At 44.6% G+C, this 23,753-nt stretch overlaps 1 protein-coding gene, 1 long non-coding RNA gene and 1 pseudogene across 9 annotated transcripts; 1 reads left to right on the top strand and 2 right to left on the bottom strand.

Moving 5' to 3' along the window:
* The first annotated feature begins 4,564 nt into the window (after nucleotides 1-4,564).
* On the top strand, nucleotides 4,565-10,888 carry LOC100274073 (uncharacterized). Of its 8 annotated transcripts, none has more exons than XM_023301577.1 (6): nucleotides 4,565-4,723; nucleotides 4,967-5,822; nucleotides 5,960-6,175; nucleotides 6,265-7,400; nucleotides 7,540-7,599; nucleotides 10,539-10,888. In XM_023301577.1, exons 2-4 carry the CDS (start codon nucleotides 5,019-5,021, stop codon nucleotides 6,730-6,732), a joined length of 1,488 nt encoding a protein of 495 aa, XP_023157345.1. In that variant the 5' UTR covers nucleotides 4,565-4,723; nucleotides 4,967-5,018; the 3' UTR covers nucleotides 6,733-7,400; nucleotides 7,540-7,599; nucleotides 10,539-10,888. The 8 variants fall into 8 exon arrangements, with proteins under 8 accessions (XP_023157345.1, XP_023157347.1, XP_023157348.1 ...); XM_023301579.1 differs by having other exon boundaries at nucleotides 7,511-7,599; XM_023301580.1 differs by lacking the exon at nucleotides 10,539-10,888 and having other exon boundaries at nucleotides 4,967-5,619; nucleotides 5,746-5,822; nucleotides 7,540-8,645.
* A 262-nt stretch (nucleotides 10,889-11,150) lies between these two features.
* Nucleotides 11,151-12,935, bottom strand: LOC103645281 (signal peptidase complex catalytic subunit SEC11C-like; annotated as a pseudogene).
* A 206-nt stretch (nucleotides 12,936-13,141) lies between these two features.
* Nucleotides 13,142-13,524, bottom strand: LOC109943502 (uncharacterized). Its single transcript, XR_002266378.2, has 2 exons — nucleotides 13,327-13,524; nucleotides 13,142-13,232 (listed from the first exon to the last, which is right to left on the bottom strand). It is a non-coding gene; the product is annotated as an uncharacterized lncRNA (long non-coding RNA).
* Nucleotides 13,525-23,753: the final 10,229 nt, after the last annotated feature.

The raw sequence follows: 23,753 nt of genomic DNA, 5'->3' as shown, positions 1-23,753 counted from the left end.
TAACCTATAAGCCCCCGAACGGCGGCACATTTATGGTCCACGTGCCCTCGACCTACGGTACACTCATGACCTATCGGACTACGCCTGAGTAATACTTAGACCACTGGCAGGGCTCAACATGACGAGCCATGCCGAGCTCTAGTCTATGAAGGCTAGGGGTTGGCATAGCCTAAATGATGGCACCTAGGATCCACATGGTCTCGCATCATCCGCCATAGTAAATACGAGATAGCCAAGCGGCCCTAGGGCCCATGAGCACACATGGCTTTACCCTGGGTAAGAACGCTTGGTTTTACCCTTGCCTTACGGCTCCTTCCCAAGGAAGTCACCGTCACCGCCGGCAAACCCCTCTCTCCACCTATAAAAGTAAGAGATTGACCCCTAGACAAGGGGGTTGACTGGAGTTGAGTTCTTGCGGATATGCACCTAGAAGGACAAACCCGAGACGAACCGACGAACAGGAGGAGGAGCACTGACGAGTACCAGGAGGCTGGAGCCCCACCGCCAAGCCAAGACTTAGTTAGGACTCCAGTATGTAAGTCTTAGCTCCACTTCCACCCTGATAAGAGACTTAGGAGCCTCTCCTCCCTCTCTCTCGCCCACTTGTAACCCCTACTACAAGTTTTGATCGTCAATGGTGTTGGTAGCGCAAGCCACCGATGACTGGAAGTAGTGACGTTCTGCCCAATCCAGTATAAATCTTGCGCCCACCATGCGCACCCTTCGGAGCCCGGAATGCACACAATAAATTTACTTGTCAGAGCGAGGTTCAAAACACTGACAACCCCCTACCGGATTGGTCAGCTTTTGAGGTCGAGTATTCTGGCAATCTTGCTGGAACTGTCCCTAATGACCAGATTGGGGAGGACCCAATCGGTCGTGTACTAGTGATGTTAGCCTATCAAACACAGATGTTTATTGTACCCCCTCAAGCTCAGTGTGGCGGCATCCCCTAACTTTTGGTGGCATGCCCACATGTGATTTGGGATATATGGGTGGGGCATGTATATATGAGGGTGTGAGAATTGATGTGGGTATGACATGGGTGAATATGGAGGTGGAGGTGTCCATGGTGGTGAAGTGGGTTGTGGGTTGGGGATCAACTGAACAACATTTCAAGTTGATTTATTTGACTTTGTTTGGTGGGATGACCCAATTGATTTTGCCTGCCTCCCTCAGGTGGGTGAATAGGGTCGTTTTGTGGGCCGATCACTACGACTGACTTTTGTGTTGACATATTTGGACAACAACTGGTGGAAAGTTGGATCAACTTTAATCAGCCGACTAGGTGCTTTAGCTGTATTTTGCTTCCACGTACCTATTTTGGGTCATCGAGGTTTGAAGGTACGAAGTTGTTGCTGTCTCTGGTCGATGTCGGACTGTCCGCCTTCTCTAGTCAAACCGTCTACCTTCTCTGGTTGGACCGTCCGCGCCTTTGGGTTGGACCATTCATGATGCACAAAACAGGAGCCTTGGCCCTGCTACCTACCTGCGCCTGCCCCCAGCGTGGGAGGACTTGATGGCATCTTCTCAGAAAAGACTTCCCTGGAGAGAATCTTCCTGTTTTCATCGAGGACTCGAGGGTCGCCGATGTGGATACCCTTTCCCTTTTCTTTATCAACCACCTCCGGCCGAACCAAGACTTTCTTACCATCGAGATCGATGGTGTTGACAGGGAAGGGTTGTTTATCCACCTGCATTCACTGAAAATTCAACCGGCCCTCATTAATGGCCGATTGTATATGACGACGAAACACATTGCAATCATTAGTAGCATGAGAAAACGAATTGTTCCATTTGCAATATGCTTTCCTTTTTAATTCATCAGCAGGTGGGATGGTACGAGTCATTTTAATGTTGCCGCTTTTTACTAGTTCATCAAATATTTTGTCACATTCGGCAACATTAAAGATAAATTTTACCTCTTCTTACTGATTCTTTTGGACTAGATGTAGAGAGGTACAGGTAGGGGTGGTAATGGATCATGGCCCTAATACTTACTTCACAAACCAACAAGGCCCTTAATTTTATTAGTTCAAAATTGTATTGTTTTATGATCCGGCCCTAACTTGATTCGATCCTTAAATTTGCTAGGCTAAATTAAATGGCCCATTACCACCCCTAGGTACAGGATGACAGTTTGGCCTTGGCTGGCCAAACCATCTTAGCGGCATACACCTCTTTTTGGTCGTCGTTCGAGCTACTTTGATCATAATTGACTAAATTAATGTTGTGACGTGCTGCCTTAGGTGCATATTTACTCTGGCTTTCGCAAGCCAAAGCCCGCTGATGTAATCGTGCTAATGTAAAAATTGAATGCATTCTAATCTTTTCTTTAAATAATAATGCATCCCAATGAGGGCTAATCCTACTGCTTGTTTTTCTGCAATGTGGATTTGGAAACATCGGTTTCTAGTATCCCAGAACCTCTGGCTGTAGTCATTAACCGATTCGTCCTTTCATTGTCGTAGGGCTGCTAATCGACCAGGTCTAACTCATAATCCCTAGAGAAAAAATGGTCCTGAAATTTCTGCTCTAAGTCTCCCCAAGAGTAAATAGAGTTAGGTGCAAGGTGGCATACAATGCAGAAGCAGTACTGGTTAGGGATAATGAAAATAAGCGTACGCGGAATGCCTCCATATTGGCCAATTCCCCTAACTGGGCTAAGAATTGGCCTATATGCTTGTGTGTGCTCTTGCCCTGGTCACCTGAAAATTTTATAAATTCGGGTATTCTTGTCCCCTGCAGGTACGGGTCATAGTCAAATCGGCTGTCATATGCCCTCCGATAAGACTGTCCCCATGGGACATGTTAACTCCGAGTTTGTCTCATAATGCCCTAGCTATCTCCTCTCTTATTGTTTCAATGACAGCTGATGGTAATCCATCGACTCTTTGGTCCATATGTGTGGTTGCTGGTGTATCATTATGTTGTTCTCTTGCCCATGAATTTGGTTATGTGGGGCATTAATGTTGGCCCTAGGTACTCCTAGATCTTTCCGATCTTCTGGGGGGCCAAAAAAGTCTCGTACCCTTGTGTGGGTGGGATCATTCCACGACATTGAGGGGCTATGGGTGCTAAAGATACGTTAGTGGGGGCTGGTAGGAGGGTTACTGGTAAAAATTTGTGTTTTGCTCTGTATACCCTATCACGGACGGTCTGGTGTAATACCCGAACTGTCCGGTGATGTGCTTGGACACTCCATGCGTATAGTCGGGCGGTCTAAGCATCTCTATTGTCCCTGGTGCGGGCTTCGGTGGCTCTTCGCGGACGATAGAGCCAACCGCCGCTGGGCCAGACCGTCCGGCCTCAAGCTTGAACTGTCCTGCGTGCGCATGGGCATGGGTTGTTCCCATAGAGGTGGTGGAGGATTTGGCTGTCCGGTGTAAGAATTCATCGGCATCCCATAAAGTGGCTGTGATTGGGCAATGCCCATTTGCAGCCGATAGATCTTGTGGGTTTTCTTTAGTTTCAACATCATGCGATGGAAAATTAGTAATGGCAGATTTATCAAACGCACGTGATAGCCTCCTATAATCCTCTTGCACACTCCTAGTATTTGTTGCATCTGTTCCTGCTGTTCATCTACGTAAGATCGAAGAGCTTGGATGTTGTTCGTGTTACTTACATCGGGTAGCTGCAACATGTCAGAGTGACGCCAGGTTAGTCTCTCGTATACGGACGACTTTCTGATTCCTGTCCATCTTGAAATTGGCCAGGCACATCGCCTTGGCCTCCTTGATCAGCTACTCCATGTGCTCCTCGAGTTCTTGCTGATATTCAGCCGATAGAGTCTCCATAGTCGGCTCGATGATATTGCTAGGGGAAACATCGGAGTGGTACATGGAACCGACCATTAGGGGCCAATTTCATGAATCCAAACGCCTTGTCCCCAGCGCAGTCGCTAAAAAGTGTGTTAGCGCCGATCTGGACGCCAATAACCGAGAGTTATACTGGCGACGGTGCTCTTTGCGGTGGCGCGGACGCTCTGTGGCCTAGGGTCGGATAGTCTGCGACCTGGCGGTAGGAGTGGGTCTTCCTTGTGTTGAGCCAACGCTTGGTGGCCGAACGGTTCGCGCGTGCAGTGGGGTGGCGGCGTTTGCCAACAACACCTTGATCTCGTCCCTCGGGAGGGACCCTGTCAGAGTGATGAGATTCTAGGTTTGTCTTGGGATTGGCAAGCCACCCAAGATGCCTCCATACGATGTAGAGTCGAAGAGAGGTGAAGATGGAGATGAAGAATGCTACATTACTGCTACTCTTAGGGCAAAAAAGTAAAGGAATTGATAAACTGGTTGATTGGTTCGATTGTTGGTGCGCGCAATCACCCGTACCCCTTTATATAGAGAGGTAGGTCTGGACACATTTCTAGGCGTTCTCTAACAGAATACACGAGTTTAAATAGATAAACATACAAAAAGGGGTAATCACGTCTAATCTCATCTAATCGCGGATCGTCCGTAGCCCGAGCTGTACAGCCACGTAGCCATACTTTCCGACTTTTCTCAGGTGGCATATATATATGGTGCTCAACACATAGATAGGGCATCTTTGATGCATATGCGCCATGTATCTATCTTCACTTGAAAGCAAACTTTCGTGTGCCGACAAAGCCTTGATGCTGCAGAGGAGAGGCAGCGTTTGCTCGTGAGAGTGTGAGACGGTGGTGGTGGGGCTCCGAGGGAGGACAGAATCCAATCCAAGGCGCAAGCAGGCGAGAAGGGTGAGAAAACAGCAAGAGAACAACAGCAATGCAATACAATGCACGAGAAATCAATGCGATGGCGGACAGCCCTTTGCTTCTCTCTCGTCTTCCTTTTCCACCTTTTTTTTTCGTTACATCAAAAGAAAATGTTTCTTTCTCTCTCTCAAGAAAAAAAAACTCTATCCTTTTGAGAGGGTTGTAGTTGAGCTGTTTCGCTTTTGCCCCGCCTACTGCTGCTGAAAGATTCTCCCTCTCTTCCAGGTCAAAGAAGTGAAAGCAAAAGCAGCAAACAATTGGGGTGGTGAGTGGTGACATGGAGGATGCAAAAGAAGATGCTGCCATGGTGCCATGGCCAGGCCTGGCCCTGGCCCCCAGCTGCCTCACGCGCCATATTCCCTTGCCTTGCCCGCCGATTCGACCCCGGGCGTATCCATCCATCCATACATATGCCGCTGCCCGCTGCAGGTGGAGACGGAATATCTCCGAGCGGTGCTCTGGTGGAGTCACACGAAAGGAACCGACCGGCCGCCTATCTATAAGAGCCCCCGCGCAGCTCGCAGTGGCATCTGGCATTCGATCGATCACCTTGCTGCTGCTGCTGCTGCTGTCGCTGGTTGGCCAGGAGCACACCAGCTGCTTGCTGTGTCGCCGTCGTAGAAGCAGCCGCGCGCTGTCGTCGTCGTCTCGTCCGCGACGCGACCACTCCGGCGGCTGCTGCTGCCTCTCATGCTGGCCACGCCACCGACGCTTTTGTGATACCATACGAAGCGCCGCGGCGGGCACGTTGGAGATGTCGTCGCTGGGTGGGCAACAGCAGCACGGGCGCGGCGACGAGGCCAGGGCGCGGCTCAGGTGGACGCGCCAGCTGCACGGCCGCTTCGTGCTCGCCGTGGCCCAGCTCGGCGGCGCGGACAGTGAGTTCCTCTCATCTAAGTCGTCCGCCCACGAACTCGCAGCCAGAGCCTGTCCAGTCCTTTCTTTGACCGCTTGCTTGAATGCTACTACTACCGACGTCGGCTTTCGTTACCAAAACATTGCAGAGGCGACGCCCAAGTCCGTGATGAGGGCGATGGCCGTGTCGGGGCTCACGCTGTACCACCTCAAGAGCCACCTCCAGGTACCGTACATCCCGCCTCGGCCTCCGGCGAATTGTTCGTCTCTTGATTGATGATCCGTGCGCCGCTCAACTCTGCCTCCTGATCGACCCTTCGATCATGTGGTCCACACCACACCACACTGTCACTGCTGCTGCAGAGGTACCGGCTGGCGGTGAGCCAAGGCACCGCGTCCCCGGTGGGCGAGGGCGACAACGGAGGTGGCGCCAACGAGCGGTCGTCCTCCTCGGAGAGCCAGCTGGACGAGTACGACGACGGTTCCGTGGCCGACCTGCATGGTGATTCTTCCGGGAGCATGGCGGCGCGGGTGCAGAGAGAGGCGAAAAGGAAGCGGCATGAGCAGATGCAGATCGAGGTAAACGATGGGTCGGTGTCGGTCGATCACCATTCCGAGCTCGTGGTTTCTGATCAAGCTGCTGAGCTCGGTTCATTCATGCATGCCAGGTGCAGCGGCACCTCCAGCTGAGGATCGAGGCGCAGGGGAGGTACATGCAGTCCGTGCTGCGCCGGGCGCAGGAGGCCCTCGCCGACCACATACTGGGCTCGCCGGCCACCGGCGCGGAGGCAGAGCTCTCGGAGCTGGCCTCCGCGGTGGAGACCGGGACCGGGTGCCTGTCCTCCACTTCCTGCTGCTCCACCTCGCCTTCCCCGATGCGCCACCGCTCCGCCGACAGCTGCGTGACGTCCTCCTCCTCCTCCTCCTCCTCGGAGGCCGAGAGCCAGGCCCCCGCCGGCGCCAACACGTGCGCTGGTACGCGCGACTGCTCCGTCGAGCGGCCGGTGCAGGGCGAGGAGAGTACATTCCTGCAGAGGCACGAGGACGAGGACGAGGCAGAGGAAGCCGACGTTGGAGCTGCAGCTGCAGCTGAGGACGAGGACGGCACTTCGTCAGAGATTGATCTCAACAGGTAGGCGACGAAGATCCTGATCAGAAGCATCTGTGCTGCATGTGCCCAGCATCGGATGATTGGCGGGGTGGCCTTCAAGGTTGGGACTTGCTTGGGAGGGGGCAGGCTTTTGAGCAACGTCTGCTGCTGAAACAGCTGGCTACATACACTGCAAGTCTGCAGCGACCACACTGCTCTTCATTCCATAATATATGATATACATAATATTCCAATTTATGCAAATGGTTCTTCTGCTTCATGTATGTACCCCTGTGAAAAATCATGGCTTGAACTAGAGGCAGGCCCAGCTGCAGATGATGCATGCCGTATGCTTGAGGTGCAATGCAATGCAAGGATGTATGCATAGTACAGAACTGTAGTAGCAGAGGCGGATCTACGACCGGGGCTGCCTGGGCTGCAGCCCCGGTCGCGGCCCAATACAAGCAAATAGGCCCAGTACAAGTCGCGTCTCCGCCTCCAGCTTCCAGCCGCCAGCCGCGTACCTGTGTCAGCGCGTCGTGTAATCGCATCCAGCCGCCAGCCCGCCAGCGGAGCAGCTCAGCAACGCCGAGGAGATGAGCAGGAAGCGCCCAAGCTGAACAGCACGGAGACAAGCGGAGCAGCGCTGCGTCCAGTGGCAGATCTGGATTTCGCTTCGTCCTGGTCTCCAGGAAGCCAAGCACCGGCCACCAGGTAAGCCTCGTTCGGTTATATTAGACCATGGTTTAATCTGGATTAGATCCAATTGAGCCCACAATTCATGCCAAAAAAATCTAGAATTATTTTATTTTCCCCCTCTTCAGTTAAACCCGCTATGGTTCGCACTTCGCAGCCCAGGGTTTTGGATCTGGCCGACCGACAGACTCAAGATGTTCCTGTTCGCTCTATAAAGGTAGGAATATATTATATTTCACTCGAGATCAGTCACTGTAATAATACAATTCACTAGCTAAAAATATGTTTGTAGATATTTAAGATGAAAATATTTTGAAGCATTTTTAAGGCTTAAGAACTCGGAAAATAAATTTATCTCGCAACATCAACTCATGAATAGTATGTATTGATTATTGTATTTCTAAAATTCGTATCGACTTATTTTTAGGCTATATATTTCTTAAATATTTAAATTATATCTTGTTTCTGGTGTCATATTAAATATTAATTATATTTTTTTGTTTGATTTAAAAAATTTTATAGCCTTAGCTTATTAGCCCCCGTCTTGGATCAATCCTGGATCCGCCACTGTGTAGTAGCTATTGTTAGTGAGATTATATGCCATCAGCGAGGCAATGCCGTGAGAACTGGAAAAAAGGTTTAGAATGTAACTTAAGATCATTATAATTACAAACCTGGTATGGGCACTGAGCAGCAAGTTCTGTTACAGCATTTCGGGGATAAACCAGGGTTAAACTTCCCCGGCGAAATCCGGTAAAATTTTCGTTATCTCAGTACGGGAAAAAAATCAGGAAAACTCGGTAAAATTCGTTGGTAATTTTAAAAAATGAAAAAACAGTGGAAAATATGATAAAAACTACGTTTTTCCGAGCATTCTGAAGTTGGCGTCGTTAAAAATTTAAACATATTTCATAGGTAAAAAAATTAAAAACACTTGACCCGTTAAGAAACCGCGCATTCCGAGTGGATTTCGCCGCATCCCGAACGCCTGAGGTGAGATTTGTTACTGATTTGATGTTTTTTTTTGTTGATTTCGCAAGCGGATGTAATGTGTAGAGAATTTATAGCGTCTATTCATGTACTGATGAATTTCTTTTAACTGTTCCTGCATATGGTTTAGGGTTTGTGTTAGTGCATAGATGTGTCATTTGCATAATTATTCATCAGCACGCCAGCCACGATAAGACAGCGCGGACAACCAATCAAGCGGTTAGTTTCAAAACCCCATCCCGGTTGAAAAATACAAAATTTGGTGAAATTCGCCAAAAAATCCTGTTTTCGATGACCTCCAAAAAAAAGGAAAGGTTAACCCTGGGATAAACCAAGCTATCACATCGGGAGCAACAGCCAAAAGAAAAAGAAAAAAGGCATCAGTGCAGTTTTTCTTATAGTGAAAAAAAGGTGTGAAAATTTGGCATGATATGCATACGCGATGAAGACTAAAAATTGAAATGGTACGCAAGGAATATTTGTGTTGAAAAATGGCAACTGGGAGATTTGATGGTATTTCATTTACCTAACAACAAAAGAAAACCGACAAACCAAAGAATCTTGCACAGCTAGCAAGACAAATGACAGAACCCTAATCCATGCATGGTTTTTTCTCTACAACTCCGCATCCTAAATTTTTCAGAGAATATTTCTGTCTTGTTGCAACTTCACCTGCCCGCATTCTCTAGCCAAATAATCCTACAAGATCGGACACTGGATTCCAGAACCATCTATAGCATTCAATGCACATTGTTCATATTTGCGTGCCGCTGATGGGAAAAGGAATGAGAATATGAACGGATCATGTAGAGACGGCCTAGGCTGGATTCCCTGGCTAGTTGCTATGGATGGTTGTGCCTATCCTCAGTGACCAAATATCCACAACTAATTAAAGAAATCTGACCACACAAAATAATCGCAGCCCACTATCTTGATCGGCTCGGCTCATCTTGTTTCAAAAAATTTCAACAGCTGAGACCTGAGAGTTTCAACTCATTTTTATTGTCAATACCTAAAGTACATCTTTGATTTTTTAGCAAGACGACAAAGATAAAAAAATATTGCCATGTAAAAAATTATCTCCGTTCCAAATTATAATTCATTTGACTTTTTCCTGTCACGTTTGGCCGGCTCGTTCTATTCGATTTTTTTGCGAAAAAATGAAAAATTCGAAGCCACATTTAAAGTATATTATATGCTAAACAATATCACTGCAAAAAATATAAATAATTATGAAATTTTTGAATAAGACGAGCCAGTCAAACTTAAGGTAAAAAGGTTAAACGAATTATAAATTGGAACAGAGTGTTGAGCATATTTTATATCATCCTGATGACTAGGGGTGGATAGCGAGCCAGCTCGGCTCGGCTCGTTAAGGTAACGAGCCACAGAGTCAGCTTGGCTCGGCTCGTTTACGAGCTCGAGCTGGCTCGTTTAGCTCGCGAGCCAGAGCAGAAAAAAATAAAATATACATAATAATTATTTTTAGTTAATTTTAAACTAATTTAACAATAGAAAATAGTAATTATACTCAGTTTCACAAACCACGTCAAAACAACGCCAAATTAGCATAATTCATCACTCGTTAATCCACAATTCGCATACATGTTAATCAGTTTAATCCATAATTATATTTGCATAGACCAAATTAACACATAGACATAGTTCATTAATCATTAGTTTAATTCATAAACCATAGACACCTCACATATATATAACATGTTAATCAATTATTCTGTAAATGATCTATATAGTTTCGTTTTGCTGGAATATGGTAGCTCGTTTAGCTCGCGAGCTGGCTCGTTAACGAACCTAGCTAGGATGTTAGCTCAGCTCGTGAAAAAATTCAAACGAGTCGATCCGAGCCGAGCCGAGCTGGCCATGAACCGAGCGAGCCAGCGAGCCACGAGCATTTCGTCCAGCCCTACTGATGACCAAGGAGGACTTTGTCCGCCATTCCATTCCATGTCAGTCTACGGCACCAGAGGCAAGCGCGGGAACGCCAACAAAATCATTGTTACGAACACAAGGTTAATTTGACCTTTGTGGTTCGGGTTGATGATAAGTAATTGTTAACATGAGTATTGCTTTGATGTAAGTCATGGACTAACCATAGTACGAGATTATGTGTATATGTATCCATGTCTCTCGGCTTGTGGTGTGCAGTATAGAAACGGTGGTCGACGTCGAATGCGAAGATCATGTGAGTTCGTGCCGATGGGCCAGGAGCGTCGAAGGACGAGCACTGGGTCTTGATCGAGGAATTGAAGAAGCTAGAAGACTAACCGTGGTGACTGACACTTGGGACACGCACCAGCCCAAGGACCACTACGTAAAAAAGGCTCAAACTCAAAGGGGACGTGGCCATCTGTGACACTGGTTAAAAACACGTCACTATTTTTTCGCAGTGACATCTTTTTTAAAAATGGGTCACTAATAACTATGTTCATGTGACATCTATTACAAAAATGTGTCCCTATCAAAATATGGTAATAACTTAGTGACATATTTTATTTTACGTGTCTCTACTATGATCTATATATATATATATATATATATATATATATATATATATATATATATATATATATATATATATATATATATATATATATATATATATATATATATATATACATACTAGGTGAATGCCCGTGCGTTGCAACGGAACCGTATAATGACACGATAATCTTGGTTTCCACGACACCAATAAATCTAGGTCGTGGATCCTGATCATATTCTAGTTGCAAGACAATCTATCATGTCATACATGCAGTATAGTTTAACACAGGATGAGATATTATATATACTTGTACTCCAACATTGTATCATGTATGCAATACAGCTTTCTTCAACATAACAATTGTGTTTCTCTACAGCTTTTCTCCTCTCCGCATACTCTTCTCACTGTTCATCCATCCTACCTTTAACGTCACTCCTTGGATGCTACCACCAGCAGCCCCAGTGCACCAATTAGCAGATACTGCACCAACAAACGACAACAGTCAACCAAAAACACACCAGTAACAGACCCTCCTATTACTTGTAACAAACTCAGTCCAACACAAAAGCACTGGCCATTTGTTTAACACTCCATTTGTTCAACCACTATGTGCCTAATAAACCAGAATGCTCATACCTTGAGGACTGGTTTCTCCGTCATGACGATTGTAAGCCACCCAGCATAAGGCAGATAGCTGCTCAAGTGTTAACATTAAATAACAGGGAACAAGAGTCAGATGGAGTAAACAATCGTTAATCATCAGTCATGACAGTGAATGTAATGTATTCCCTCAAGAGTCAAGTGGGAAGAAAAACTCACCCAACAGCCCGTCCAATGATGTGTTGTCGCTACAGCCAAAGCTGCCCATGTGCGTACAGGACTCGGTCATCCCCGGGATTATTGTCACCTGATGAGACACAGTTAGTTTATTTCTGTTCTTGAAAATGCTCATGAAGCAAAATAAAGCAGCTGTAAAAAAATATGGTTACCTTTCGTGAGAATGTCAGAGTCCACCGTATCATGGCGCTCATGAACCTATGAGGGGACAAAAGAAAACTCAAGCCGCAACCCAAGTATGGTATATAATCTACAATAGAATCAAACTATTAAATACAGTAGCTTGCTACCTTGATCACACGATGGACAATTGGAATATCACGGCCCTGCACTCAGGCTACATCGACGATATGGCGAGGAGACAAGCCTCCGGAGGAGAGGAACAGGGATGCCTACGTTGAATCGCTACAGGCAGGTTGTTGCCGCCGGCGACGAAACTTCAAGATGCTCAGAAAGGTGCAGAAGTGACTTCTGAGCGCTACTTTTCACACTGGAAAAAAGCAAGAAATTATAAGCCTTACCTAATTTCTCTTTGTCACTATAAATAAGGATTAGGCAGAAAAATAAGATTTGCACAGGTTGCCACAAAAAAAAGGCTTCACAATCTTTGTGTTTTGCTGATTCATGTATTGAATAATGAATACTAAGGTCTGAAATGAAACTCAAACAAAAAACTGAGCTGATCTATCAAGTTATGAATGCTAAGGTTGAAAATGAAACTCAACCAAACTACTGACCTGATCTATCAAGTTATTAATACTAAGGTTCAAAATGAAACCCAAACAAACTACTGAGCTAGTTGCTGCTGCACTTGTTGCTGTTGCAGTATAAATCTAAGTCTGTTTGGCTGTCCGCACAAGCCATATTCAGGCACTCGTAGTGCAATTCACACTTGTTGCTGCTGCAGCATAAATCTAAAAATTCTCACAAAGCTTAAACTTCACCTCTATCAGCTCTCACATGCTTATTGGTTATTATTGCCCACTGTCACAAAAGATGAACTAAAGTTGAGAACGGATACAAAACATCCACCGAGAAGTGAAACAGAGAAACAGTTCAAAGGGGAGCCAAATTGCATTACGTAACAGAAAAGACCACAGGCTGCATCACGCGTGCGAGCTACGCAAGATCCCGTGGAAGTAGCCTCCGACCATAACCAGGGATACAAGGGACACGACGCCGGCAGGGAATACCTTCCCGGACTTCTTGAAGCGCGACCCCATCACTGACAGTAGAGCGGCCGATATACCTGGAACGCGGAATCAAAACAATGTCAGGTGAAGAATCCAGGTTGACCAAACTTCCAAGCAATGTGACTGATGGTAAGTAAGTTAGGGAACTCGAACGCGTGCGAGCTATTCACTGGGCGCATGGTGGTGAGTACAAACGCACAAGACGACTTACCCTGAGAGCCATATTTTTCAGCTTGTTCATGGCCGAGAACTGCTTCATGCGAGAAAGAACAGCCGAGTCCAGCGGCTTGTCAGGAGCCAAACCACCAACCTGGACCCAAGGATGCCCTAGAAGAGGATAACAAACAACAGCTTCAGGGGAAAAACACAGGCAGAAATTGGGAAGCAATGTGACTGATGGTAATTAAGTTAGGAAACTCACGTAGAACTTCATGAGCGGTCAGTCTCTTCCTCGGGTCCCTGATGAGCATTCTCCTCACAAGATCCTTGGCGCCTTCGGAGACGCTGGGCCATGGCTCCGCGTCGAAGTCGAGCCTCCCGTGCAAAACCTCTTCGAATATGCCCTGCTCGTTCTCTGCTCCACGAACAAGTGAAGAAGTGCGTGCGTGGTCAGTACAAGAGATCGGCCATGGAATTTTACATGATAATGTCGTATCAGTCTCGTCGATCAATGCACTGCTGAAAGGTGTGCCACACTTCACCTGCCCAGAATGGCGGCAATGCAAACAAGCACCAGGCAATCAGGACAGAGCGGCCGGTTTTGAGCGGATGGATTCTTTTGCAGGAACAGCGTTCAGTTCATCCTTTCTTTTTCATTTTTGCATGAATCTGTAACGCGTCCTCGCTGCATCAGCCAAATGGCGGCCATCCAGCAGCTATTCACTGGGCGCATGGTGGTGAGTACAAACGCACAAGACGACTTACCCTGAGAGCCATATTTTTCAGCTTGTTCATGGCCGAGAACTGCTTCATGCGAGAAAGAATATCCGAGTCCAGCGGCTTGTCAAGAGCCAAATCACCAACCTGGACCCAAGGATGCCCTAGAAGAGGATAACAAACAACAGCTTCAGGAAAAAAAACATAGGCAGAAATTGGGAAGCAATGTGACTGATGGTAATTAAGTTAGGAAACTCACGTAGAACTTCATGAGCGGTCAGTCTCTTCCTCGGGTCCCTGATGAGCATTCTCCTCACAAGATCATTGGCGCCTTTGGAGACGCTGGGCCATGGCTCCGCGTCGAAGTCGAGCCTCCCGTGCAAAACCTCTTCGAATATGCCCTGCTCGTTCTCTGCTCCACGAACAAGTGAAGAAGTGCGTGCGTGGTCAGTACAAGAGATCGACCATGGAATTTTACATGATAATGCCGTATCAGTCTCGTCGATCAATGCACTGCTCTCCCATCACACAGGCAGCAAAATTGTTGTGATGTTCCTTAACAATAGGGAGAAGCATAGTCAATTTTCTGCAAAAAGGATACTGGTTGTGATGTTCCTTAACAGTGAATGCCCGCAAGAAGCCTTGGAAGCTGTGTCTACTCGAATATTTGCTGCAGCTATATTTCCTGATTTGCCTGAACTGTGTGACCTCAGACATTTATTCACAGAGAGATATGGGAGTTCTGTCGAGCCTTTTGTTAATTCTGAGGTGCTGAAATGCTTTTTCTTTTCTTAATTTTTATGTGCAACAGTTTGTTCTGAACCTCCAGAATAAATAATTTACTGATGAAGAGAAGTTGCGAGTAATGAAACGTGTTGCTGAAGAATTCTCAGTTCCATTTGATAGCAGGGCACTACAATGGAAGATAACTTGTGGCTCTCAAAATAAACATGTAAGGTTTATTTCTTTCTGTAATTGACAAGGAGGATGCAAGCAGATCATTTGCTAGAGTTAAACTAAGAGAAGTCAATGTTGTGAGGAGGAGCAGGTACGGAAGGAAGGACGTATGCTTCATTACTTATGTTTTGTTCACTGCTACACATTTTCATGTAATTTTAAATAACAAAAAAACATTGTAATGCAAGCAGATCATTTTTATGTTTTCGTTGAGCAAGCCAAAGTAATTGCCTGCCCGTGCATCAGAGAAATTCTTGGTAGGTGCGATGAAGAAGGCCATGCCGTCAGCACTCAAGTCTGGGTATGTGATGAAGATGCTGAAAACAACATTGCCATCAGCACTCAACTTTACCATCAGGTGATTTGCGGAAGTGCAAAGGGCTGGGGTAGAATGCGTGACCGTTGGTAATTGCAGTTCTATTGGTCATAGGATACAATATGTGACCGTTAAGAAATAGGATACAGTAAGGCACATCTTGAACAAGAAAATGAGGATTTGCGTTCAAGTCTCAAGGAAATAGGATACAGTAAGGAACATCTTGAACAAGAAAATGAGTTGTGTCAATGATAAGTTTACTAATTAAGTTCCGAGCCCTGGAGCAGACACCTAGAAGTTGCACTAAGAAGCTAAGAGATAAGGAAGAAGAATGAAACATTATAAGAACACGTACACGCGCTTAAGTCTAGAACAACTACAAGAGAGGAAACAGTTGGTCAATGAACATGAAGAGTAGCAGATGACAAAGAGAATTGTGAACGGATGCAAGTGCATCGAACTCAAAGTATACTACCAGCTAAGCCTCCCCACGCACAATTTTAACTAAAAATTAGCATCAACCGATATATACTGGAAGAATGCATATATAAACTTTATACCCCAATAAAAAAACCCCAATACACACAAGATCAGCATTGTATTACTTAACGGAAGCATTGAAATTCACTAACATATCGCAGGCTACTAAAGAACAGTTGCAGAGACGAATTCACTTAAAACTTACCTTGGCCTGAGAAGTCGCGGAAGCTGTCGCTGAGTTGCAGCGAACCCTCGGCGGTGTCCTGCCGTCCGTTCCGGGTCAACCAAGCGCCTCTCCCTTCCTTCTTCCGCAAAACCTCGCTAGCCCAAACAACAGGCTACTAAAGAACGAACTGAAAAAAGTCATAAAATCTACCACATCAGGTGTGCAAACAGTGGATATTGTAAAGAAGTCAGTTCCTTTTAATTTAAAATGTGCTAGCTAGCAAACAAGACAATGATAACAGCAAAAACTTGTCTAGATATTGACAAGCCCTAAACAGAGCTCATCTTTTTAATCAATTTCTTGAGACTGGAAACAAAAGCTTAAAACTTCATTTTTGTAACCTACGACTCTCTACAATGTTTAGTTGCAGATCTGAGTATACCAATAATTTAAAAAAATTAGGAATATAGAATCCAGGTAGTGTTACATTAGTGTTACATGATTTTGCAATTTTCCCATCATACCCACATGCCAGAAGGTAAATGCCAAGAGTAAACTAATTGCTCATTGCCTATGTCAGTGACAACGCCAGCATCTACTTTATCCTATGTCAGTGACAAATTGCTCATTGCCTAAACCACTAATATGATCCCAGATCGAAGAAAATCTCCCCTGCACAAACAGCTAGCAAAGCCTTAGAGCCTTTTGCTCTAGTGTTGGGACTACGAAGTTAATTGAGGAATAACAAGTGTTGGGCGTAACAAGTGTTGGGTGTAACAAGTGTTGCCCGCAAAAAACCTTTGTAAAGCAGACCATTTCCTTAACCAACCATAACCATTGTAAAGTTTAACCGTGAGGAATAACAAGTTGCTGGGCGTACCTGGCAGAGCGCCGAGAATGATTGGCAGAGCGCAGGTAGATTATGGGAGAGCGACGGGGAAAGATATTTTGGTTGTTGTGGCATGCCTGCTTGTTATATGAAAGCTTGAGAGAAAAACGCAATCAGAGAGCGCGGAGCAGGGAATCAGTCGAACCTGGAGGCTGCAATTCCGTGCGCAATCAGAAAAAAACGCCGCTGTCACCTCCTTCCATGTAGAGCGCGAGCGCGGATCGAGGCCGCCGTCCGCGAGCAGTGATTCCGTCGATTTGGGGATCGAGCGGCTTTCATGGAGAGATGGGGATGCACGGGGTCAGCTTCCATGTAGGCGCCGGCGGCTCACCTTCCATAGAGCGCGAGAGATGGGGATGCACGGTCTCACCTTCCATGTAGGCGCCGGCGGCTCACCTTCCATAGAGCACGAGCGCGGATCGAGGCCGCCATCCGCGAGCAGGAACGAGCGCAAGAGATTTGGGGATGCACGGTCTCACCTTCCATAGAGCGCGAGAGATTTGGGGATCGAGAGAGACGGCGGGGTAAACGGCCGCGGGGCTACGGGGCTGCGGGGGCAACGGCCGCGGCGAGAGATGGGGCGAGAGAGACGGCGGTGTAAACGGCCGCGGGGCTGCGGGGGCAACGGCCGCGGGGACGCCATGCTTGGCAGGCGGGATCACGGGGCTACGGCAAGAACGCTGGAACGCTGGGACAAGCGCGGCAGGGGCGTTGGATGCGGGTTGGACGCTCTGGATGCGGCAGAACCGTGCACCACGGTTGGCTGTGAACGCCTACATTAGGTGCTTAATTAGTAGTAGATATATATATATAGTTTATGTATTTAGAGCCCTAGGCTTCCAATAGCTGAGCGGAAGCCCTGACCCGATGTTGCCAACCGGTTCAGCCACACCAGGTCAAAAATGTCTATAATAGAAGCTCCAGACCGCTAGCCGCTAGGGTTCAGTTTTAGCGACACCGACAGTTACGCCCCCACCCCTGAGAGGCGCGCGCAACGGCGGATCCTAGGAGCAAGCGTGCGACGGCGGATCTGGGGGACACGCTCGCGGCGGCGGAACCCTGAGGCGCGCACAGCGGCAAGGTGGGAGCGGCTGCGGCATCGGATCCCGAGGGCACGCACGCGGCGGCGGCCCCATGAGGTGCGCACGACGACGATGTGGCAGCGGCCGCGGCGGCGGATCCCGTGGGGCTCGAGCGCGACAGCGTCTCCCTGAGGTGCACGCGGCAGCGACCCCTTGAGGTGCGCACGACAGTGACGTGGGAGCGGCTGCGGTGGCGCGGCGGCGGATCTCGCGAACATGTGAGCAACGACGACACCCCTAAGGCGTGCATGACGGCGAGGTGGGAGCAGTTGAAGCAACGGATCTCGAGATTCATGCGCGCGAGGGTCGACCCCTAAGCACGTATGACTGCAATGTCATCCAAGGTGGGAGCAGCGATGGCGGATTTCTCTAGGCGCAAGCGACGACAGCATCCTCCCCTAGGCACGAACTTGGGGCGCATCCGAGATGCGAGGCGCCGGTTCCGCACGGCGGCGATCCTATTTTTATGCTATTTTGTATACATATTTATGCCAATGTAAATAGGGTTTTACGATCTATATTTCAGTTCATGGCCCCGCTTCCATCTATTTGTGTGTTTATGATATTTATATTCATATTTTACGCAAACGATTTATTGATAATCCAGTGTGTATTGGGTTCCTACCATTTATGTCATATGTATAAGATATATTTATGACCCACACATTTATGCAACAAAATAGAAATTTAGAAAAAGGTAACCGCTCTAAGAAATGAGATCATTTGCCACGATTCCAAAACTCTCGCGTATGCTGATCCATTTCCTTTTGAACTTACATTATTGTCATCCTAAATTTGTGCACATGCAGTAAAAACCGATTTTTTACGCAGTCCACCGTAGGGCATAAATAACTTCACCGTGTTGTATAACTAGTATCAGTATATATCATAAACTGGTTATAATGAGCCTTGATGCATGGATGTGGGAGAGATCCTATATTTATGGAGAAAATAAAACATTTAAATCAGATTTTTTTTGTTTCCATACATGTTTTCGTTATGAAAATAGATCGATGATTTACACTAAAATTTATACCCATTTATGCTGTTTTGGTTCACGTTTTACACGGAAATCCGTCTGAACTCCCACGCACGATCAGCTCCATATCTTCTGTTCCGATATATACGGTAACTTCCAGCTTCGTGGGCGCGCTAATCACGGTGGTGTGTGGACCCACCTGAACGAACCAACGAAAAGTTCGTTGCCGCTCTCATGTTATGCAAGTTTGAACCATTAAATATGCTAGCATAAACACGAGTAGGAACCAACTATCCGACCAGCGAACACGACGCTGACCCACCTTCGTACATCCCAACTCGACCCCACCACGTGCGCATCTTCTGTTTACGCAAAATATAACACATGTTTACGCATGCATAAACGTGCCCCACAATCACGCGGACGCACGCGCCCCACTGGCCCGACCTGACCACGCGCGTGACCACTACCCTGGCTGAGGCTTCCCATGTCTATCGGAAGCCTAGGGCTTCTATTACCAATAGCCTATATATATAGGACAGGTATAACGGGAGCCCTGGGCTTCCAATATACCTTGTGTTTAATTGGTAATTTTAGGATACACTTACAATTAGTAAGTCAGACGTTGTTAATAAAATATTGACCAACAAAAATGTTTACCGCTTATCCATAGCCTACCTTGTTAACTTGCATTACTCCTCCCACTTGCTAAGCTCCGGCCATAAGTGAGCTCACCCATTGCTAATATTTTGATCAGATGGTGATGAAGAAGACTTTGCAGATGATGTTGACGAGTACTAAGTCTAACGATGCGCCAGTCATCTTTCTGTGAAAGAGTGTCCATGTGTTATTCTACTGAACTTTGATGATGATACTTTTAAGACACTATTGTACGGATGATGTAATAAAATTACTCTACTCTCTTTACGCCTTTATTACGTTGTCTTTTGATATATTACACTTGTGACATCAATATATGTGTGAAAAATGGATTCTAACACACATATGATTTGCATTCGGTTTTGCCCCAAAACCGGCTGTGACACCCTACAACAAGACCAAATGTCCCATATTCCTATCTCATTCTCCCAAGAGGATCTTCGTCTCAGGGAATACTCATACAGAGATGCCATGGTAATCTCATATGTCATAAAGGGCTTCATGGTACACAACATCCTGGTTGATACAAGCAGTGTAGCAGATATTATATTTGTTAAGGCCATCAGGCAAATGCAAGAACTAGATGATAAAATTCAAGATCCAACCTTTCCTCTCCATGGCTTCGAAGGATAGCATAATAAATTGTACAATGTCAAATGAGCATATGCACAGTAGAGGTGGTAATGGATCACGATCCAAATGTTTCTTCATAATAAGTTAGGGCCCTTAATAATTTTTTGTTAAAAAATGAATAGGAATAGAGCTCGATTCTAATCCGATTCGATCCTTAGATTTTATAGTGTAAAACTTAAAGCCCATTACCACCACTATATGTAGGATGGTATCGATCGATCCAGTGAGTGTATAGCGAGAGCTTAAATAAAGTGATATGGAGCAGAGTTGTTGACTGTTAGGTCATCTCTAGCGGAGCGTGTATATGGACATGTAAAACATTGTTTTTTTGTAGACTACACTATTTATAGAGTCGAGTTTGAAATAGTGAGTGGTATTTATATAGTGAGGTTTGAAATAGGGGAGTGAGATAGAAAGTGTGAAATAGGGAGTAAGATAGGAAGTGAGATGTGGAGGTTGCTCGAGATAGCATTAGTGCGACTTGCAGCCACATCGCGGGGAGGGAGAGGAAACTAAAACCGCACACACTTGGGAGTCGGTGACCACAGAAACTGGTGGGTTCAAGAAATGGTTTCCCACTGTTTTTTAAAATTCGTTTAAAATTTAAAAACTTAAAAAAATATAAAAAATAGAAAAATATTATAAGAGAATGAATAATTTTCTGGTATATATTACATTCATATTTATGTTATTTTTAAATCAATTAGCATTTTGGGTTAAAGAACAATAAAATCCGATAAAAACAACAAAACCGACGAAAATACTGGTTTACCGTCGAGAAATCTCTGAAAACTGTTTATTTGAATTTATGAATATAAACCAGTTAAAAAATGAAAACCACCGAGAAACAACAAAAATCGTTCGGAAATAGAGGTTTGCCAGGCGGTTTCACCATTTTTTGGCGGTAAACAGGTGATTTATTTATTTTTTAAATTTGAAAAAGCAAACCAGTCCGTTTTGGAGGTTTTTAGCGGTTTTTCGACGAAGAACCGAAATTGACTAGGGACGGTTTTTGATTTCAAAACGGTTCGGTAAACCTTGGGTGCTACCCATAAATCACATCGTTGTGGTCCTAGTGACGAACTGAAGATGTACATGTCGGGCCCAGCTTTTTCGAGTAAGTTTAGTAAGTCAAATCCTCTTTTAAATGGAATAAAAAGGACTAAGAAAAAAATTGTTTATTTTCTCTTTGGTTCTTTTTAAATTTAGAGAGAGTTTGAGTTTTTAAACTAGCCTTTGGTTTGGGGCTCAACGACCCTGCACTCTACACTCTTCGTCCTGGTGCCGGGGAGGCAATAATTGTTCGGCCTTGTTCATGGGCCCTTGGGCTGAAATACACGGCTTACCCAAAGTGGAGAGGAGATAAACAGATTATTATTTCATGGAAATAAACTCTACTATTTGATACCAGCATTCGGTATCTCCTTCCAAGTAAATGACCCTACTCCCTCCAATCTAAATCTATATCATCACTATATAATTCACCGGTTTAAACTTTGCAAAACTCATCCAACTAAATCACCAAACAAATTGCACCTAGACTTAACACACTATCAAAACCAATTGTTCATATAGCTAGACAACCCTATCTCCTTTATTTACTCAAATCTTCAAATCTAATGGACAGTATCATTTGGATCATTCCTCACCCCCCTCACTAGCGGAATCGCGTTCTTTACCGAGTGTCTAAGACACTCGGCAAAAGTCATTTTACACTCGGCAAACATTTTATCGGCAAATGATTCTTTGTCGGGTACTTTTTTCAGACACTCGCCAAAGACTTTGCCGAGTGTCGAAAAGCACTCGGCAAAGAAAAACACTCGATAAATTAAGAATCGAAAAAATCCAAAAAAAGAGCAAAACATTTTTTAAAATTATAGGAACAACTCTCCAACCACTACTTATTACCATACACCCTATCGATTTTTACTATTATTTTGAATCAAATTTACATGTTTTATGAATGGTGAGATTCGAACTCGCAATCTCTCTCGCGCATATCCTCTTATACCACTACACTACTACATCAATTATATCTATATTACGTTTTCATTCCTCATGTACTATAACAAATCGAGAGTAATTTGATTACTTAAGGCACTAAACGAATTCATTTGAAAATGCGACCAACTATAAACTTGCATAACTTTTTGAGATCTACAAGTTCTATTTTGATATTTTCTACATCCGAGGCCGTTTACAAAATTTGAATTTCAAATTTGAAAACTTCACACAAATTTTTCGATGATAAGATGATTTCAAATAAAAATGTTGTCAATTACAAAGTTTCATTACATTTCAAGACCTACAACTTTTATTTTGGTGGTTTTTCCATCCGAGGTAGTTTGAAAATTTCAAATTTCAAAATTCAAATATAGTTTTGCATGACAAGATAATTCAAACCAAAATATTGTCAACTATAAAGTTTCATAACTCTTCGATACCTACAACTTTCATGTTGGTGGTTTTTTCTTTCGAGGTCGTTTTTCACAATTCAAATTTTAAAATTTTTAAATACAAACGTAGTTTTCGTTGACAATATGACTTCAAATGAAAATGTTGCCAACTACAAAATTCTATAACTTCTCAAGATTTACAAAGTTTATTTTGGTTGTTTGGTCATTTGTGCATCTCACATGATGGTTCTAACAATACGCACAAATTCTATACATCTCTCTCGTAGTTTCATAAACTACGAGAGAGATATAGGTTTTATGAACAAATTTATTTTTATTTTGTCATATGAAGAAATATTAAAAATATAAATTGTACATCATGATGAGTTATACAAATTTGTAGTTGAAAACTTTTTCATTTAAATTAATTTACTGCTTTAAATGTGATTTTTAAATTGCCTTTGCCTAGTGTTGAAAAAAGCACTCGGTAAAGAGCTTCTTCGCCGAGTGTTTTCTTTTACCGAGGGTTTTTTGCGTGGCACTCGGCAAAGAGCTTGTCGAGTGCCGAAAAAAACACTCGACAAAATATTTGGTACTCGTCAAAGAGCCGAATTTCGGTAGTGCCTCTTCATCTCTCGCGACCCAGCCTCTCCCTCACCTGTATCCCAACCCCTCCCGTCTCATCCTCGAATTGTAGCTTTAGCACATGTTATATGCTAGTGTAAGATAATAGTAGCATTTAAGTTTTGTATAAAGTTGATTTTCTTCGACTTTAATAAATCTATTAAAATGAAAAATGTATCATTGTATGTAATATCAAATTAACCCCTTTAAAAATACTAATAAAATATATATGGATGGTGTATTTATTTAGCATGTATATACATACTTTTTCATAAAATTTATTAAAACTTGAGAAGTTCAACTTAAGGTAAAACTAAGGACACATCTTAGAGAGTATGTTTGTCTCCACGAGGGTGGCTTATGTGATGGACTAGACAAAGACTAAAGCAAACGGAGCAGATGCAACCTAGTCAGTTTTGTTGGTGTGTTCTACCAGTCTATGTCAATTCATCCGTAATTTATTGATGTGGGAAAATTTGGTTGTGTTGTTATTTTTTGTTTTGATCGATGCACTTTCGTTATGTCCAGGTTTTGTTTAGTGCATCTTTTCATTCCTTATGTGCAAGTTACTATATAGTCAATCGTAGTGTCTCATCATGGTAGTGTGCTCTTAGATCGTAGGTTACGATCTTCTTGTAATGACTATTTTGTTTTATATAAAAAATAGTTAGTGTGCATATGTTTAAGGATATGATTTTGGTGTAATGGTCTTAAGGGATCCTTTTAGTATGTTTTAATCAAAGTTTGTAGGGTTATCTCTTTTAGAGGTAAAATACAATTTAATAGGTTA

The sequence above is a fragment of the Zea mays genome, chromosome 1, assembly GCF_902167145.1.
Source record: "Zea mays cultivar B73 chromosome 1, Zm-B73-REFERENCE-NAM-5.0, whole genome shotgun sequence".
NCBI classification, from domain to species: domain Eukaryota; kingdom Viridiplantae; phylum Streptophyta; class Magnoliopsida; order Poales; family Poaceae; genus Zea; species Zea mays.
The sequence above is the reverse complement of the archived record's forward strand: the minus strand, read 5'-3'. Positions and strand labels throughout refer to the sequence as shown.

Coding starts and splice junctions, on each gene's coding strand:
- LOC100274073 (XM_023301577.1), top strand. CDS start 5,019: ATGGAGGATGCAAAAGAAGATGCTGCCATGGTGCCATGGCCAGGCCTG. Junction 5,823..5,959: donor ACCTCAAGAGCCACCTCCAG/GTACCGTACATC, acceptor CTGCTGCTGCAG/AGGTACCGGCTGGCGGTGAG. Junction 6,176..6,264: donor ATGAGCAGATGCAGATCGAG/GTAAACGATGGG, acceptor CATGCATGCCAG/GTGCAGCGGCACCTCCAGCT.